Source organism: Mustela nigripes, chromosome 11 (assembly GCF_022355385.1).
Source record: "Mustela nigripes isolate SB6536 chromosome 11, MUSNIG.SB6536, whole genome shotgun sequence".
Lineage (NCBI taxonomy): Eukaryota > Metazoa > Chordata > Mammalia > Carnivora > Mustelidae > Mustela > Mustela nigripes.
The window spans coordinates 23212452-23231137 of NC_081567.1; the positions used below are offsets into that span (position 1 = coordinate 23212452).

Sequence of the window (18686 nt, forward strand, 5' to 3'; positions counted from 1 at the left end):
CCGCACAGCAATGCTGGTTTCCAGCTCAAAATTCTTTGTACAACCTCATGCTGCCTCTCATTTGCTAGAATATATCACCAGGCTTTCTATATTACTTTTACTTCTGACAATGATGTACAGAGCACCACTAGAAAGCACCTTTTTTCTTAACAGCAACACTCTTCTGGTGACTTCTATTTCTCCTATATCCTGGGAACCAAGATCTCATTAGGCAGATTCTGGGGAATACATAGAGAGAGGATCCTGGCATCTAAAAGAATGAGGTACGATACTGGCAGGTTCAGATACAATGAACTTTTTCTGGGTGTCTTCTATACAGCAACTGTTTTTGTGCACGTTTTTTGAAAACAAATGCAACCTCCGTTTTGTTCCAGACCAACAAAATATGGTATTTGTAAACACAATCATCTCCTAGGGCAACATATTTATTCTATGGCTGACAATCTTTCTGAATCAATCTATTGAGGAAGAATGAGCCAATTGTTCATCAGATGTAAACATCTGTATCCTCCTTAAGCATATCCTCTCCATGGTGCCTCTTGAAGCAACCCAAACAGATGTGCGAGAGAAACCATGCTGAAGATGAACAGCTGTTTCTATATTACACACACAATCAATGGTAAATTCCACTTGATGTAAGTCCTGGCTATAAAAATCCAGGGAAGCTTAGCTATTCATTTGGGCTTCAATTTGAATTTGGGATTGCCATTCAGAAATGTCAGCAGCAATGCTGCCAATTTATATTGCAGAATGTACATGTATTCAGACATGTGGTAATGGTGACAGACAACAGTAAATAAAAGATGAGCACATAACACACTTGAAAATGTAAAATTTCCTTTTATCATCAGCCTTCTCCTACAAATGACCTGGGTTTTGCCCCCTTTTTGAAATCTCAGAAGCCACTTACCTTTAAGAAAATTATCAAAGAGGTCAGACTTTTTTTCACTATCCTTCTTTTCTCTCCACTCTTATCCTCTTGCTTCAGCACTGTGTTAGACTGCTAAGACTGCCGTAACAAAATACCACAGACTGGGTGGCTTAAACAACAGAAATTTATTTTCTTACATCTCTGAAGCCTGGAAATGCAAGGTCAAGGTGTTGGAAGGTTTGGTTTTTCCTGAAGCCTCTCTCTTTGGCTTGTAGGGGGCTGTCTTCTTGCTGGGTCCTCACATGACCTTTTCTCTGTGCATGTGCATCCCCAGTGTCTCTTCCTCTTTCAAGGACACCATCCACTTGTGTCCCTTATGACCCTTATGACATCATTTAGCCTTAATCACCCCTTTAAATGACCTACCTCCAAATACAGCTATGTTGGGGCTTAAGTTTCAATATATGAATTTAGGAGAGATATAATTCATATTTTATAAAAGGTACCCAGTATTCTATTTCATTCTTCACTCTCCCTTTGTGCCACTCTGTCTCTGTTCCCAGGTAGGAGTATTACAGACCCATGTCCATTACTTGTAAACATGCAGACATGTGTTGATGGGTTAGACACATTCAAGTTGGGCGTGAAGCCTCAGGCCAGTGGAGGAAGTCAAGTCTCCACCAACAGACAAAGTCATAGAGCTAAGGACAGAACTGGAGTTGGAAGTCTCCAGGCTACGAGGATTAGAAAATATGCACCACACTTGCGTGATGAGAGATTATACTTTTTAAGTCCAGAGTTGGAAAAGTAAAGAAAGTTTCTCTCTTCTCTGTCATCCATTTAACACTTTCTATACCCAAAAATATCAAAAAGACAATTGAAGAGAAACACCCTTTTCTTAATCCCAGGTCTCCCTGAGTTGCTCACTGGTGGTCAGAGTACACAGGTATAGAGTATTTCTCAGAGTACAATTTGGGCTTCTTTTTTTAGGAGGGTATCTCTGAAACCCTAGAAACCAATACCAGTGGTCTGGCATTGGGCAGAGGGGGTGTTGCCTGAGTGTTTCCAGTGGGCCACAGCATCACCCCATTGCTGCAGGCTCACCCTGTGGACCCAACATTCTATCAGAGGCTGGTGTCGACCAGTTGCCCAGGCTGTTGTAGCACCTGCTTCCTTCTGTTTATGGCATTAAGAACTTTCTTCCTGGGACCAAGCTGCATCTGTATACTCTGAAGGTCGTCATCAGTGCAAAGCAACAGAGCTTCTAGATCGATCTGCTCTCTCATGAAAATGGGAAGGAATTCTTCCAGATGATGGGACTGCAAAAATACTTCCAGAGGAGTAGCATCAACCACATCTTCCTCCCACTCCACTTCATCCTCATCCCAAGGCAGATCGTCTTCATGGCTGTTGTCCTCTTCCTCTCTATCAGCCTCGGCTTCATCAGCCTCTGCTGCTCCTTGTCTCTGCAGCAATTCGCTGCTCATTTTAAACCCTAACTCCCTCTTGCTGTCTGAGATGTCTTCGGCACTTGATAGTTTGTTCCTTCTAAAAACAATATTTCCTAGACCTGGACGGTTGAGAATGGATTCATGTTGCACACAACTGCCCTCCTCTTCCGAGAACTGGAGTCTGTCTTGGAAATCCCCTGAGAATCTGTCTTCTTCCTCTTCTCTGAACACTTCCATCACATTCCTCTGCTCACTCCTCCTCTCCTTTCCTACCTGCTCTGCTGTGTCTTTGTTCTTCTTGAACTTTATCTTGAAGGTGTCTTTAATGCCCTTAGACAGGGACCCAAATGTACCAGGAGCAGAAGCTTTTGAAAGGGATGACATGGAGGAGGAAAGAGTCCCAGATTCCTCCTTGTTGTAGTTTCGAGCCATCTTACTTTCATGCTTCTCTTGGAGCTTCTCACATTCTTTGATCTGCCTCCTGGCATTCTTCTGAGCTTGCTCCTTCAGCCTGATAACTTTCTTGGGGTTCATGATATTCTGGGCAGTGGCAGCCTTATCCAGGAGAGCAACACATTCATTTTGTTCTCTACTGGCAGCAGCATCCAGCGGAGACTGGAAGTTGTTGTCCAGGGCAAAGATGTTGGCACCAAAGTTGACCAGGAATGAAACACAGTGGGTATGACCATTGGAGGCTGCAACGTGCAGAGGAGTATTTCCCCAGATGTCACATCTATTGGGGTCCCCTCTAGAAGAGAAAATATGAAAAATACATACAAAAAGTGTTTTTTCTTAGAATGTGAGGTCCAAAAAAATAGAAATATTAATAAAAATAAATAATAAAAATGTTAATCCTGCCTCAGCATTCTGAAAGTCCAGCTATATCACATCTAGGCATCATAGGATCAGAAACAGAAAGAGCTAATCTCTACCTTTTATCTCCTTTTTGGAAGCAGGTAAAGCTTTCCAAGAACTCTCCCAAAAAAAGCAACTTTCGTGTCTTGTTGTCCACAATTGGGTCACATGCCATTTCTCTTCTCTAGGAAGAGAAAAAGAGCTACCATTTTAAACTTAAGTCGATTAAAATCTTCCCCCGCAGTTAGGGATAAGATTATCCAGTAGTGTGCTGGTAAATGTTTAACAACCTGTTAAGGGGGGAGATCAAAGCTCTGATTTACAGCATGTGCCAGTTTTTGGTTGGAAATATACCCACCATGGCAAAATCCAAGCTACTAATGTTATATTACAGGAGTTGGGAAGAGATGTACAGTACCACACCTTTATAAATTATTCCCACCATACATAAAGATGTAATAGATATGCAAAATCTTAAGAGTATAAATAATAGTAAAATGTACTCAAATCATTAGGAAGTGTTACATTTTGAGTATTTAAAAATACAGTTTATTAAATTTTAAGTTTAAATATTTTTAGTAATGACTCTTTAACAGACTCTCAGACTTCTGAAAACTTACAATCATCTCTCATGAGCTGGTAAGAGCAGGTTTTCACTCTAACGGTGTTACGTCACCAGAGTCATGTGTAGGAAAACAAATATCTGAACAAAACTGGAATCCCACCAGCAAAAAGAGGGGAATGAATATTGGGTAAGTAACCATGTCTACTATAACCAGTATTCATATAAAGGGTAGAACATTTCCATTGATTCCCCCAACTTACTTCCCTGTAATTAAAGTGTCCCCTTTGTGAATAGTTCTATAACAGTTTGGGGTGGAATTAGGGGCACTGTTAGATGGCCAGAAACCCCATGCCAGCACAGAAACAGGCACTTGGTCAATGCTCAGTAAACATGTGGGAGATGAATGAATGCCTAATAGAATCTTGCCCCAGGCTACCACCGCACCCCTCCTATGAGATGATGAGTTACGGACAGACACAAACAGAAAATAAAGTAGTAACTTAGAGTTACTATGGCTCTGGCCTTAAGCCCAAATCCCCGCTGAGAACTCTAATAATACAGGGACGAAAGGTCATCTTTCCCCACCCTAGACTAGATCCCCAAATCAGGACCTCACTAAACTTTCCCCAGGCTGGCCCTGTGGGAGGTCAGGAAAGAGGGCCTGAGAAGGCTTCTTGACATTCTTGGTCAGTAGGATGTGGAAAGAGGAGAGAAGATCTGTGCCCTTGCGACAGACACCTCAATGGTCTGGGGCGCTTCCACTATTCTGTGCTACTCAAATTTGGTCCCTGCATTAGTAAGAGTGCCTGCAGCTGCTAGTTTTCTATACATGCGGAATCTTGGACCCCTGCCCAGACTTCCTGAATCAGGATCTGAAGTTTAACAAGATCCCAAGGTGATAGATAGGCTCACTGCAGATTGAAAAGAGTCCTCCCGGTTAATGCAGCCCAACCAGTGTCCAGTAATTTAATGGATCAGATTTATAAAACTCCTCTTGGGAACCCCTGATCTCCTCCTGCTCTTCAGTTATGAGCATCTATACATTCAGTACCATTCCAGCCAAAACTGTCACCATCTCCTTCTTGGATAAAGACCAGGATAATTATCAGAGGGATAAAATAAGGCTCCGAGTGCCTAACTCATTGGTCTGGTGTGACACAGGCAGCACACTTGGGATCAGGCCTGTCCTGAAGTCGAATGGTCTCTAGCACAATAGAGTCTTACCTTAACACACCTCCGTTTTTCTACCTGCCCAGCTATAAGGCCTCAAGCTGAACTTTTATAGGACTCGGTGTCCTCCCCTGGATGAGGATGAGGATAATTTTCATGGATTTGTTATGTGAAAAAGTTAACATAAAGCATTAGACATGTGTTTGGTACCTAGTTAATCTCCAATAAATTTATTATAATTTCCCTTGTCTCTAAACTCATAATCCCTAATTTCATATATTTATTTTTTCCTCACACCCATCTGATAAATTTCCCTAATAGCGCCCGTAATAGCATCTGCAACTTTTTAACACTTGAAATCTTACTTAATTTGTCCAACATTTATATTTGTCAGTCTCCCTAATTAGATAATAGGCCTTGGAGGGCCACACCTCGGTCTTTTTGTCCTTTGTGTGGGATCTCCCAGCAGAAGTCTCAGACTCAACCCAAAGAAACCAAGCAGGTAGCTGAATGGAGCCGGGTTTCTTCTTTCTGTAAAGTCATAGCCGAGTGCAAGCTTCAATGCAAAAGGAGAGCTGTCGTTCAGAAGCATCTGACTGCCACCTTGAATCCCAGCGGACACGGTATGGCCAGACCTTCCATTTTCCAAGTGGAGCCAGAAGTCATGAATTTCATGCGAGATTTTTTTTTTTTTTGAAATGTTGGCTCAAATTTAAAAGAAAAATAATGTGAAGTCCAAATAAAACACATTTGTGGACTAGATCCAGCCCATAAGCTGGCCGCTGGCAACTTCCTTCTGAGCAGAGAACAGCATGAACAGATGCCCATATGGGTGATGTTAAACATGGCATATCTGGGGGACCAGGAGGACCTTTCAGCGTGACCAGAGTGCATGGAGATGGGGGCGAGAGAAATCCAGGCAAAGAGGAAGGCATGAAAATGTAATTTAATCTAAGGAAAGCAAATATTAAATAAGACAGTTCTGTTGGGCAGTCACTTCCAAGAGATATGGTCAGTACTCCTGATTTGTTTTGGAGCAAAGGAAAGCTCTTCCAGCCTTAGCACAAATGTGTACCTTAGGGGGGCACATAGTGCCTCACCCCCAAAGGTGTAGTTTTACTTTTTATTTATTTTAACCAAGCACCATATCTAAAAGACTCCTTAAGTACTCTAGACATCAAAGAAGGATTGTTAAAAACATCCAGGATGGTACTATAAACCTAAACAGAAACAAACTGGCTAAATTTGTTGAAATTATTATTGAATTGGATAACTTAAAAAAGAAATTACTGAGCGGAGTGAGCTCTGGTGGGGATGTTAAGGGTAGTAAGAAGTTTGGGTTAAATCTACACTCTTTGAGACAAGTAAAGTAGTGGAGTTTTCCTTTCTCAAGAGAACTTAAATGAACCTTTCAAAATGGGAGGAAGAACATGAAGAAAACCTTGAGATGACCCCAAAGATGGGTCTCATTTTAAGAAAATTTCAAATGCAAAATTTCAAATTTATAGATGAAACTGTTGGAAAGCTAATTCAGGAGTTTCCCCTCATGCTATTCCCACCAGTTTCTAAAGCTGGATTGGTATGGTCACTAAATAGACAATTTGCTTATATCAACTTACTCTGAGCATCTGGTCCTTTTCAAATCTTTCTTTTGGAGTTAATTTGAATTTTTTTTTTTTTTTTTTTTTTTTGGTGAAGCTGCTCTCTGAAAAAAATCAGTCTTTCAAAAAGGTTTTTCTACATAAAGAATATTTGGACTTACTAATAATCAAAGAAATGTAAATGAAAACAATTTTCCTGCCCATCAGATAAGCAAGGATTAAAAAGAATAGTAATACTCAGTTTTGGCAAGAGTATTGGCAAATAAACATTGATGGAGGAATTATAAAGTGGTTCAAATTTCCTGGCACAACATGTGCCAAAAGCTTTTAAAACATAGCACTCTCTTGAATCAACAATTCTGCCTTTAAGAGTTTATTCTAAGGAAATATTAGACCTTTGTACAAAGATGAATAAGCAAGGATGTTCACTTCAACTTATTTATATGTTAAAAGACTGGATTCAAATTTAAATGTCATGAACAAGCAACTGATTAAATAAATTATAAAGAAACCATAAAACAGAATACCATGTAGTCGTTAAAAAACAGTGGAGTAGGGGCGCCTGGGTGGCTCGGTGGGTTAAAGCCTCTGTCTTTGGCTCAGGTCATGATCCCAGGGTCCTGGGATCGAGCCCTGCATCCGGCTCCCTGCAGGGAGCCTGCTTCTCCCCACCCCCCTCTCTCTCTCTGCCTGCCCTCTGCCTACTTGTGATTTCTCTCTCTGTCAAATAAATAAAAAATCTTAAAAAAAAAAAAAAAAACCAGTGGAGTAGATTTCTCCTTTAAAGTTACAAATGGAAAAAAAAAGTTCAAATGGCCCATAATCTATTCTTAAATAATTAGAATCAGGCTTTAGAATAGTTTGTATAACATGATTGCCTTTTATAAGGGGGGGGGAATGTAATTATGTGTATATGTTCACAAAGGAAAAAGTCTGGAAGAATATATGCCCAAATGTTAATGACTGTGAAAATTGGTTTGATTTTTATTTTATTAAATTTCTTTCTTTCTTTTTATTTTTTTAAGATTTTATTTATTTATTTGACAAAGACAGAGAGAGAGAGAAAGCCCAAGTAGGCAGACTGGCAGGGAAAGGGAGAAATAGGCTCTCCATGGAGCAGGGAGCCTGATGCAGGGCTCAACCCCAGGATCCTGGGATCATGACATGAGCCGAAGGCAGCCACTTAACCAGCTGAGCCACCCATGTGACCCTAAATATGTCTTTCTAATAACAATGCAAAATTTTGCAATAAGTGTGTGTTCCACTAAGAGTCAGGGAGGAAGGGGCGCTTAGGTGGCTCAGTTAGTTAAACATCTGACTTCTGCTCAGGTCATGATCCAGGGGCCTCTGGGATTGAGTTCTACATAGGCCCCCTTACTCAGCAGGGATCCTGATTCTCCTCCTCAGGCTCCCCCTCCTTGTGCTCTCTTTCTCTCTCTGTGTCAAATAAATAAAGTCTTGAAAAAAAAAATCAGGGAGGTATATCACTTGCTTCCATTAGAAAAAGAAACAAAACTAAAAAAAATCCATGTATACTTTATAGGCAAAATGGAATTTTGTTAATTGGGGCCATCTTCCAAGTGTAAGATAACATATGTAATTACTGCTTTTATCTTTAAATTTTGAAAAGCAAGAAACAATTTTTAACAAAGCCAGATATTGGATATTAATGGTTACCACGTGAGCCACTGTCACTGATGCACGATTGATTAACATCTAAATTCAATTTTTAATTTGTTTCCCTTTTGAAGCCTCTTAAATCTGATTGGCAAACTGATCTCACACAGCTCCTAAGCTATGGTCAGTATGGGAACCTAAGAAAACCTGTACAAGACATTTTTTTCAACCTGTGTACCTCAGGGAAACTTAACACAACAGAACATGGGGCCTCACCTTCCTCTTCCTCCACCCACCACAACATCCAGTCAACTATAATTGATGCAGCATCCAAACTGCCACTCAAAAACATGCCTGTCTCCTCATCCCCATGGCCACTGCCCTTGTCCAGTTTGTCTCTCATCTCAACCACTAAAATGCCCCGGAACATTTTCTGTGCCTGCTATACAGGTGCCCAAGCAAGTTTTATAAACACAAATCTACCACGTCAGTTACCCAGAGTAAACCTGACAATGGCTTCTTGTGTCTTTGGGACAAAGTTCAATTAACTCCCCAACAGAGTTTCTAAGGTTCTTGGGATCTGGTCTTCCTCCTTAAATCCTGGCCTCTCCCCGTGAAATCCACACCCAGCCATGCTCAGCTTCAATGTCTGGAATGCACAGCGTTCTCACTTGCGGGAAACACTCTTCCTTCCATTTTCTGGCCAGCTTCTCCTCACCTTTCAAGTCCCAGCTCCAAGGCTCTGGAAAGCCTATCCACACTCCTTGGATTGGGATAGATGCCTGTGTTACCGATTTAGTGCTGCCTTTCCCCCCACTTTGTAACCTATATTAAACATGACTTACTTAATTTCTGTCTTCCTCTCTTAAATCTGATCACCATGAGGAGGGGAATGGTGTCTCTCTTGTTCCTCCCAGCATCTCCAGTGGCCAATAAAATGGCCGGTACATTGCAGATATATATATAAATCAATATGTACGAATTTGAAATTAACTCACTTAGCGCCTTTATTAACATTTTCTTTTTTTCCTTTTTTTAATGTATTGGGTTACAGTTGCCAACACTGCCTAGCCCCTCTGGAAACAAGCAGAAGAAAAGAGCTAGCTAATTCCAGCATTAGAAATTTGGAGGGTGGTGTGTGGTCATGTGTATGTATCTAATAGCTAGTAAAGTTCAGACAGGCTAAGGTTCCCTTTAATAGCTTGTAAAGCCAACTACTTCATCTAAGAATCACGGGCTTGAGTTAGGACTGAATATTAATAAAAGGCTGTAGGATCATAATGCCACAGACAAAAAAATAAATAAATAAAAAATAAAAAACACACCATTTGTTCCAATCAAGTTTGACATCTTCAAGTCAAGTAGAATAGTGATTCGTTTTTAAAGAGTCAACCGTTTACATTTCAGGGAAAAGATTTTTAAAAGCACAGAATTAAAATATATGTCTCATCCCCAAGGCAGATAACAAAGCCTAAGGGCTTAGAATCATTCTCTGTGTGGCTCATAAGGGATAAGCCATCCCCATGGTACCTGCTGTTAGTGTGAAAAGAGCACCTCCAGGCAGTTTTTTCCCTTTCTCTAAAAAGCCAACTATTTACACAGTCTAGAAAGGACAAAGTATTTTCATTGACTTCCCTGTCTCTTGCTGTTGTCTGCAAAATCCTACCAGAAGCACCGTCTCCAGTCAAAACTAGTAGGTTGAACTCACCCTCGGCTGCAGATTATTTCTAGGGCTTCCAGATTCCCATGGTAGGCTGCCAGGAGTGTGGGAGTCATGCCATCTTCATCAGAAAGATTCAGATCTCTCTTAGTAGCCTCTTTCAGAAGTTCCAGGTAGCTATCACTAGCCGCTTGGTGGTAGCGAGTGGACATTTTTTCTGCTTGCCAAAGCCTGGCCTGATATCACTCTCCAGGCAGAGCAGGTTGTCAGTGAAGCAGCCTTCCTACAAAGCTGGTTAATCAGTGACAAGGTAGAGCATCACCCCAGGACAAAGCTCATTCCAGCTTCCCCCCATGGAAGGCAGCCAGAAAGGTTCATGGCCCTGACCTTGGACCTTTCCTTTCTGGCATAGCTAGGACATCGAGTATTGAGGCCTGCTGGGTTCATCTTTAGTGCTGTGAGTCACATTTAATTTATGTCCATTAGCAAGTCTTGAATGTAATATTGGTCATCTAGGCACAGAATGTGCCTAGATAATTTCTAAACCATTCAGAACTAGTCCAGTTCTCAGGGGAGGGTCTATTTTTTAAAACTCTTTTATTGAGGTATAATTTATATACTATGAAATTCACCCATTTTAAGTGTCTAATTCAAAGATTGTCAGCAAATTTACAGTGGTGCAAGGATCACTATAATCAAATTTTAGAACATATCTATCACTCTTAAAATATTCCTCATGTTCATCTGTAGTCAGTCCCCATTCCCATGCCCAACCTCAGGAAACCACTAATCAGCATTCTCGATCTCTATAGATTTGCTTTATATGGGCATTTCATATAAATGAAATCGTAAAATATATGGTCTTTCTGTCCAGGGTGTTTTTGTTTGTTTGTTTGTTTGTTTTTTAAGAGTTTATTTATTTATTTGACAGAGAGATCACAAGTAGACAGAGAGGCAGACAGAGAGAGAGAGAGAGAGAGGGAAGCAGGCTCCCTGCTGAGCAGAGAGCCCGATTCGGGCCTCGATCCCAGGACCCTGAGGTCATGACCCGAGCCGAACGCAGCGGCTTAACCCACTGAGCCACCCAGGCGCCCTGTCCAGAGGTTTTTTTTAAGCTTCACATAATTTTTTGAGGTTCATTCATTTTTTAGCATGTAACAATACTTCCTTTTTATTGCTGAGTAATATTCTATTATACCAATATACCAAATTTTCATTATTCCAACCAGTAGCTGATGGACATTTAGATTGTTTCCTCTTTTTGGTTTTATGAGTAACGCTGCTCTGAGCATTCAAACATGTGTCTGTGTAGACATATAATTTTTTTTTTTAAGATTTTGTTTCTTTATTTGACAGAGAGAGAAAGAGATCACAAGTAAGCAGAGAGGCAGGCAGAGAGAGAGGGGGAAGCAGGCTCCCCACTGAGCAGAGAGCCCGATGTGGGGCTCGATCCCAGGACTCTGAGATCATGACCTGAGCCGAAGGCAGAGGCTTAATCCCCTGAGCCACCCAGGCGCCCCTAGACATATAATTTTATGCCTCATTTTGTGTGTCATGTTTGTACCAAAGAGTGGAATGGCTGGGTTATATGGCAATTTATATTTAACTTTTTCAGAAATTGCCAAATTGTTTTCCCAAGTGACCAGACTGTTTTACAGTCCCATCAGCAATGGATGGTGAAAATTTCTCCCTATTCTTGCAGCCTCTATTGTCTTTTTGTTTATGGCTATCCTTAGTGGGTATGAAGTGGTATCATTCTGGTTTTTAATTTGCATACCTACTGGTTAATGATGTTGAGCATATTGTCACTGTGCTTACTAACCATTCTTACATCTTATATTTAAATTCTTTGCCCATTTTTCTGATTGGGATATTATCATATTATTGAGTTACAAGAGTTCTCTAAAGATTATTTATTTATTTCAGAAAGAGATTGTTTAGTTATTTATTTATTTATTTCAGAAAGAGTATTTCTGAAATAAGATTATTTATTTATTTCTTTCAGAAAGAGAGAGTACACAAGCAGCAGAAGGGAGTGGGGTAGACAGGCAAAGGGAGAGGGAGAAACAGGCTCTCTGCTGAGCAGGGTGCTGGATGTAGGGCTTCATCACAGGACCCTGGGATCATGACCTGAGACAAAGGCAGACACTTAACCAACTCGACTACTCGGGTGCCCCAGACTTCTTTATATATTTTGGACAAAAATTCTTTACCAGATTTATTTTAAACTCAATGAAAATGAGAACACAACATCTCAAAATTTATAGGATGCATGTAAAACAGAACTTGGGGAAGAAATCAGCAATTTTATGACTGGTTCTGAAAAGGAAAAATATCTCAAATCAATAATTTAAACTTCCACCCTAAAGAAAGGAAAAAACAATGGAAAAATTAGTAAATAAAGAGCATAATATGAAACCAAAAAATTGTTCAAATCTATCTGTAATAAAAATAAATGTAGGAGCGCCTGGTTGGCTCAGTGTGTTAAGCCTCTGCCTTCAGCTCAGGTCATGATCTCAGGGTCCTGGGATCAAGTCCCACATCAGGCTCTCTGCTCGACAGGAAGCCTGCTTCCTCCTCCTCTCTCTCTCTCTCTCTCTCTCTCTGCTTGCCTCTCTGCCTGCTTGTGCTCTCTCTCTGTCAAATAAATAAATAAAATCTTTAAAAAAAAATAAATGTAAATGGATCAAGTTCATCAGTCAGAAGACCCAGCCATATCTTATTTCTAATAGAGCTAAAATATAAAATTGCAGAAAAGTTGAGAACAAAAATGGAAAAGTTTCATCAAGAAAATGCTGACAGAGACACCTCGGTGGTTCAGTTGGTTAAGCATTCAACCCTTTATTTCCCCTAAGGTCATGATTTCAGGATGGTGAGATAGAACCTTGCTTTGGACTCTGCACCCTGCATGGAGTCTGCTTGAAATTCTCTCTCTCCCTCTGCCTTTCCCTGCCACACACATGCACATGCATTCTCTCTCTTTCTCAATAAATAAATCAAATCTTAATAAAAAGGAAATACTGACCAAAAAAAATGGTATAGCTATATTTACATCAGATAAAATACAGTTTAAGCCAAAAAAATATTGCTAGGGATAAAGACAGATAATATGTAATGATGAAAGGAAAAAATCATCAAGAAAATATGATAGTCCTAAACTTGTATGTACATAATAACATAACCCCAAAATAGAAAAAAAAAAACAAAAATTAATAGAATTAGAAGAGAAAGAACAAATCCACAATCACAGTAGATTTTAATATTCCATCTTGACATTATATATCAGACTAAAGATCAGTAAAAATACAAAAGATCTGAACACAGTTTAAAAGCTTGATTTAACAATCCTATGTAGAACTCTATACTCTTTAGAAACTACATGTTCTTTTCAAGCAAACAGAAAAATTTTATAAAAATTGTCCCCCTAATAGAATCAGTACAGGCCTCAGTAAACGTCAGATGAGAAGAAGCGTTGAAAATGGAGGAGAAGGAAGTTTCTCAACTCCAGCAGTATTTATGTCTTGGACCTAAACTCTCCTGTGAAACAGTAAGACATCTGAGTTTGTTTGTTTGTTTTTTTAATAGTAAATATGCTGGCACTGTTTGGCATCTGCTTGGAAAAACTTCCTCAAAGTGGGTTGAACTGAGACCTAGAAGACCTGAAGTCCATATGATCTAGAAGAAATTACAGCATCTACTTGAATCTCCATTTCTTTGTGAAGAAAAAATATTAAAATATTAAATATATTAAAAATACTAAAATCCGGGAATATTGCGCCTGATTATATCATCATCTAAGCTTATAGTAGTGAAAGTGAAAATGAGATAAAATTTCTTACAAACTGTAAAGTATGGTTTTACAAATGGGAAGGAGCCATGTGATTGTGGCTAAAGGAGTAGAGAATTGAAACTTAGTAATTGGTCTTTTTTTCTTATTTTCTACTGTACTTCTCAAAGTACAAAGGAAAAAAATTGGTAGGAGATGATGAGGGCAGAGATTAATGAAAATAAGACACATTTGCATATAATTTAGACCCTAACTGTTCATGACGGGTCTGGATAATTGTGGGGCAACTGTGGCTTGTGACTTTATGTTTTGATGGTAATTGGCCTTGTGGAAATAAGTAGTTGAATCTGTTCCAACAGTATGCTGTTGGGCTCTTTGAGGCTCAGAGAAAAATATCTGCCCTATACACTGGTGGAGAGACTTTAAGGGTCAGACTTAAGTGTCCATGACCCTCTCCCAAATTGTTCCATTACCAAGCAAGGCAAGCAAGGCCTTCATCAACTTCTCTTGTAACAAAAACCTGCCCTTCCCCACCTGCCTATACTCTGTGATATTAGTATAACTTTAGAGAAACATCTAGCTATGGACTTCTATGTTCCTCTGGCTGCCACTTAGGTTCAAAGGGAGTAGGCTTCCTTTCCTCCTTCGTTTTCCTGAAACCTCGCTTATTACTGACATTTCAAGCATTTAACTATTGCACTTTTGAGAGGCCCATAGACCCAAATACTCTTTCTTTTTTTGCCAATGACCCAGGGAAAAAAAGGGCTAATTGGGCCCCCAGGGAAAGCACTTGGAAAGAGTCTCTCACTAAGGGTCTCCTCCTCCGTGCAAAAAGTAAAGGCATTGTCCACTCTTTATTGCTATTTTCTGGCCTCTCCTGCCACCACCCAGCTACATGACAGCTGAGTGTTGTTGTCCCATATGAGCAGTTTTCCCATCTACCCTGGAGTCCAATCCTGGCTGAGAGGAAGTAGCCCTTGGATGGAGAATTTACCTGGGATTCTGTCTTATCTATAAAACAGAGTCCTGTGTGTTTCTTTGCCCAGGGAAAGAGATGGAAGGAACAAAGATTAGTAGTAAGTGGTACCTCCAGTCTACACCAAGGCAAACCAATGCCAGCAAAGTGGAAACCAAACTTCTCCTTTGTTCTGAAAAACCATTCACTGCTAATTGGGAAAGGAATTCAATGGCTTGTGCACTCCAGAAACACATATTTTTATTAATGAGATTGCCCCCTAAACCTCAAGAGATCTGGTTTTCAAAAGCAGCCTGTATTTGTTCTCCAAAGCTATTCATGCCTAATTACAGAGGAAATTCACTTGTATGGTAGGGAAGCACATTTTCACCTAATAAGGAAAAAGAAAAGATCTAAGCAAAATGTTTGCTTTTAACAAGATTACTTCATCTAATGAGCATCTTATTATGAATTCTAATGAAAAAAAAGGCAAAAACAGAAAGTGAAAATAATTAAAAAGGATTACAAAAGCCCTGTTGTTGCATAGAAAACTTACAGAAATTAAGCAAGGTCATAAAAGGCATCATTAATACATGACTTTATGTGCTGAACTTGGGTTTGTGAGAAACCTACCTGTTGAGGTAAAGACATTCTCAAGTCCATTATCAAGAAAATGTCACCTACACATGTATTTTTTTCCTCCTCTGCATAGCAATAAAACTCTTAAACCTATCTGATGTGGATTTTTCCTGTTCAAAAGAGACTGAAAAACCTTGCTTCTTATTTAAACACATATACCACTCTTAAAATACGGAGAAACTTTCTTTCCCACGTTGAAGGTCATTGGTGGTATTTTTCTTAGAAACATTGTTAAATACAAACATGAGGCAATCAAAGGAACCATTGTCTGCACTTTTGTTTTTTCCTTCTCCAAATGAAAACATTTATGAAAATATTTAGGTGGGTAAGTCGACTATTGAAATTGTAATGTCCCTGAAGTATTGATTGGGCTTAATTTATTCACATAAGTTTCAAGCCATTCAAAGCCCCATTTCTCTGCCAGAAAAACAGACAGAGCTGTTATTGTACCATCTGGTTTGCATGAGGAATCTCTTGGCATCTCTTAACTGCACATTTTATAAATGCTAAATCCCAGATGGCATTACATTGTAACAGTGGAGAGTTTTAGAAAGGTTTCCAAAAACAAATTCTTTAAAATGTGAACACTGGATAGTCTAAGCAGGGACTATGAATTTAAATTCTACACTTCAATCAGCTGGCTTTATTAGCTAGACAAATATCCTTTTTCTTTTGCCTTTTCCCCTTTCTCCTTAATGAGTGGCTCTGCGAATTGAGGACTTCAATCAATAAACTCATATGACATGAATCCTTACCCAAAGCTTAAGTTCTTAAAACAAATTGCAAGAACAATGATCACTGGGAAACCAATATTTGCTGCTATTTTTTTTTTCAAGATGGCAGAATTTACCACAAGGGAGGTATGTTTTAGCACCCTTTAGCAGATCATCAAATACCATCAAAACCATTCAGTTCTCTCAAAGCTGATAGTTGGATTGGAAACCAGGCAAATGTGAACACCATGCATTGTGTTGAAACAAAGTTCTAACACAGTAACGGTTAAGAACACAGATTCTTAAGTCAGAGACTGACAGACACTAAACCAGAAATTAGATTATGCCATTCATTTGGACAGATTACTTCTGAGTTTCATTTCCTTGCCAGTAAAATCAAGAGAAAACTTCACAGAATTATTGCAAGTAATATTATTTACAGGGCTGTTGCAAGTAACTAGATATAGAGTTAGTCTTTGTGAAATACTTCACACAGTGTATGGTGTGTAGTCATTACTCAGTGAACGTAAATTAGTAGTCATTCTACTGGAAATAGAAGCAGAAGTAGAGTAGAAGCAGAAGTACTACTACTAGAAAAGTAGGAACTCTCTCCCCCTTCTTTAGGTCAATCATAGATGTATAATTACTTCATTTTCTTTTTTTAAGATTTTATTTATTTATTTGACAGAGAGAGATCACAAGTAGGCAGAGTTACAGGCAGAGAGAGAGAGAGAGAGGGAAGCAGGCTCCCTGCCAAGCAGAGAGCCCAATGTGGGGCTCCAATCCCAGAACCCTGAGACCATAACCTGAACTGAAGTAAAAGGTTTAACACACTGAGCCACTCAGGCACCCCTAATTACTGCATTTTCTTAAAACTTCTCTGCATTTTTTCCTAAGTAACAATAACTAGGACTCGGTTTTTTTGGTCCTATCCCCATGTTACAGTAAAATGAGAACATATGTATTTGTCTTCTAGGGCTACCACAATAAAGTGCCTCAAACTTGGTGACTGAGCCAACAGAATTTTTTTCTTATAGTTCTGGAAGTTAGAAATCTGAAATCAAAGTGTGAGCAGGGTTGGCTCCTCCTAAGGGCTATGAGGGACTGCTCTGGGCCTCTGTCCTTGGCTTATAGGTGGCCATCTTCTTGTGTCTTCACATTGTCTTCCCTTGGTGTATGTCTGTGCCCAAATTTCCTCTTCTGTTAGGGACAGCAGGCATACTGCATTATGGCCCACTCTAATGATGTCATTTTAAGTTAAATTAGAGGTTCTACCTCTAAATAAAAAGACCTCCAAAGAGCGAGGCTCAGACTGGCATATTGCCATTTCTACCACATTCTGTTGGTCAAACCTGCCAGATTTAGGGGGAAGGAAGGGCACAGGGAATAAGCTGACCTCAAAGCATATAATAAAGGGACAGAAGTATAGGAAGAGGTGGAAGATTGTGACTTGCAACAGATCTCTGCATCAGCTTCAGAACTTTAGTATTTAACATATATTCTATCAACTAAAAGGAATAAACTGCATTGCCAAGGAAACCTTTTCTCTATTTCTGTGGTAACCACTGCCCTAGCTACCTGTGGAGCAATTCATGTGAACACTTGTATATAAATGGATTTTTACGTAGAGCTTTTGAGCCATCTCTGTCATCCTATTCCCTAAGCTTCCCTGTCCTTATATTTACGGGTCACTGAAACTTCGTATGCCTTTGTCTTAGTTCTTTCTGAGCCCATGATTATCAGGAAGCTTATTCAACTTGGATCTCTCTAAAGAACCAAAGGGGGAAATGACATTAACAATGTAGAGTTACAGTGTTAAAGGAACTACCATATGATGTTCATGAACATTCTCATTGACATAGTCTAACTTATTTTCCCAAGTTAAATTCATATCTGACATTTGAAAGCTATTTTAAGTGCTATTAGCATAGCTGGTAGAAGTTTCTAGACTTCTTATTTATCTTATACTGCTAAATTCTAATTAATGCCATCTTGTACTTCTAAAGCTAACTGAAACTGCAGGAGAAGCACGGAGTTTTAAAACACCCCCTCATACATGCACAGACACGCACACAGAGAGGGAGAAAGAGAGATTTCTCTCTCATAATGAATTAAGAGCTTGGGAATGGACATCGAGTCCTAGTTTATCACTGGAGCTCTGCTGCTAATTTTCCATATGATCTTGAGCAAGTTACTAAACCTCTTAGGCATCATTTCTGCATTTTACAATAGGGATATGGACTTTGGAAGCCTCATGAACCAAATCCACTCATTCGGGTGTTATACCTTTATTTCAGGAAGTTGGAACCCATGAGCCTTTGATTCTTTCTTTGTAATTTTTTATTTTTTTATAAACATATAACATATTATTAGCCCCAGAGGTACAGGTCTGTGAATTGCCAGGTTTACACACTTCACATCACTCACCATAGCACATTACCTCCCCAATGTCCATAACCCCACCAGAGCCTGTGATTCTACAGCTTACACTGTTCACTTAAATATAACTCAGATTTACTGTTACTGCTGTTATCACTTTAAAATTATTTTATTTTATTTAATATTAGGGTCTTTTTTTTTTTTAAGATTTTATTTATTTATTTGACAGAGAGAAACTCAGTGAGAGAAGGAACACAAGCAGGGGGAGTGGGAGAGCGAGAAGCAGACTTCCTGCCAAGCAGGGAGCCTGATGCGGAACTCGATCCCAAGACGCTGAGTTCATGATCTGAGCGAAAGGCAGATGCTTTAATGACTGGGCCACTCAGGTGCCCCTGAAGTTATTTTGTTATTTTATCACAAGAC

The 18686-nt window shown here is 39.6% G+C and overlaps 1 protein-coding gene across 1 annotated transcript; it reads right to left on the bottom strand.

Annotated features, from left to right (window-relative positions):
• Positions 1-1037: 1037 nt before the first annotated feature.
• ANKS4B (ankyrin repeat and sterile alpha motif domain containing 4B) lies at positions 1038-10060 on the bottom strand. The gene is made up of 2 exons (XM_059415957.1): positions 9839-10060; positions 1038-3070 (listed from the first exon to the last, which is right to left on the bottom strand). Exons 1-2 carry the CDS (start codon positions 10000-10002, stop codon positions 1996-1998), a joined length of 1239 nt encoding a protein of 412 aa, XP_059271940.1. The 5' UTR covers positions 10003-10060; the 3' UTR covers positions 1038-1995.
• Positions 10061-18686: the final 8626 nt, after the last annotated feature.

Coding starts and splice junctions, on each gene's coding strand:
- ANKS4B (XM_059415957.1), bottom strand. CDS start 10,002: ATGTCCACTCGCTACCACCAAGCGGCTAGTGATAGCTACCTGGAACTT. Junction 3,071..9,838: donor GAAATAATCTGCAGCCGAGG/GTGAGTTCAACC, acceptor TTTCTCTTCTAG/AGGGGACCCCAATAGATGTG.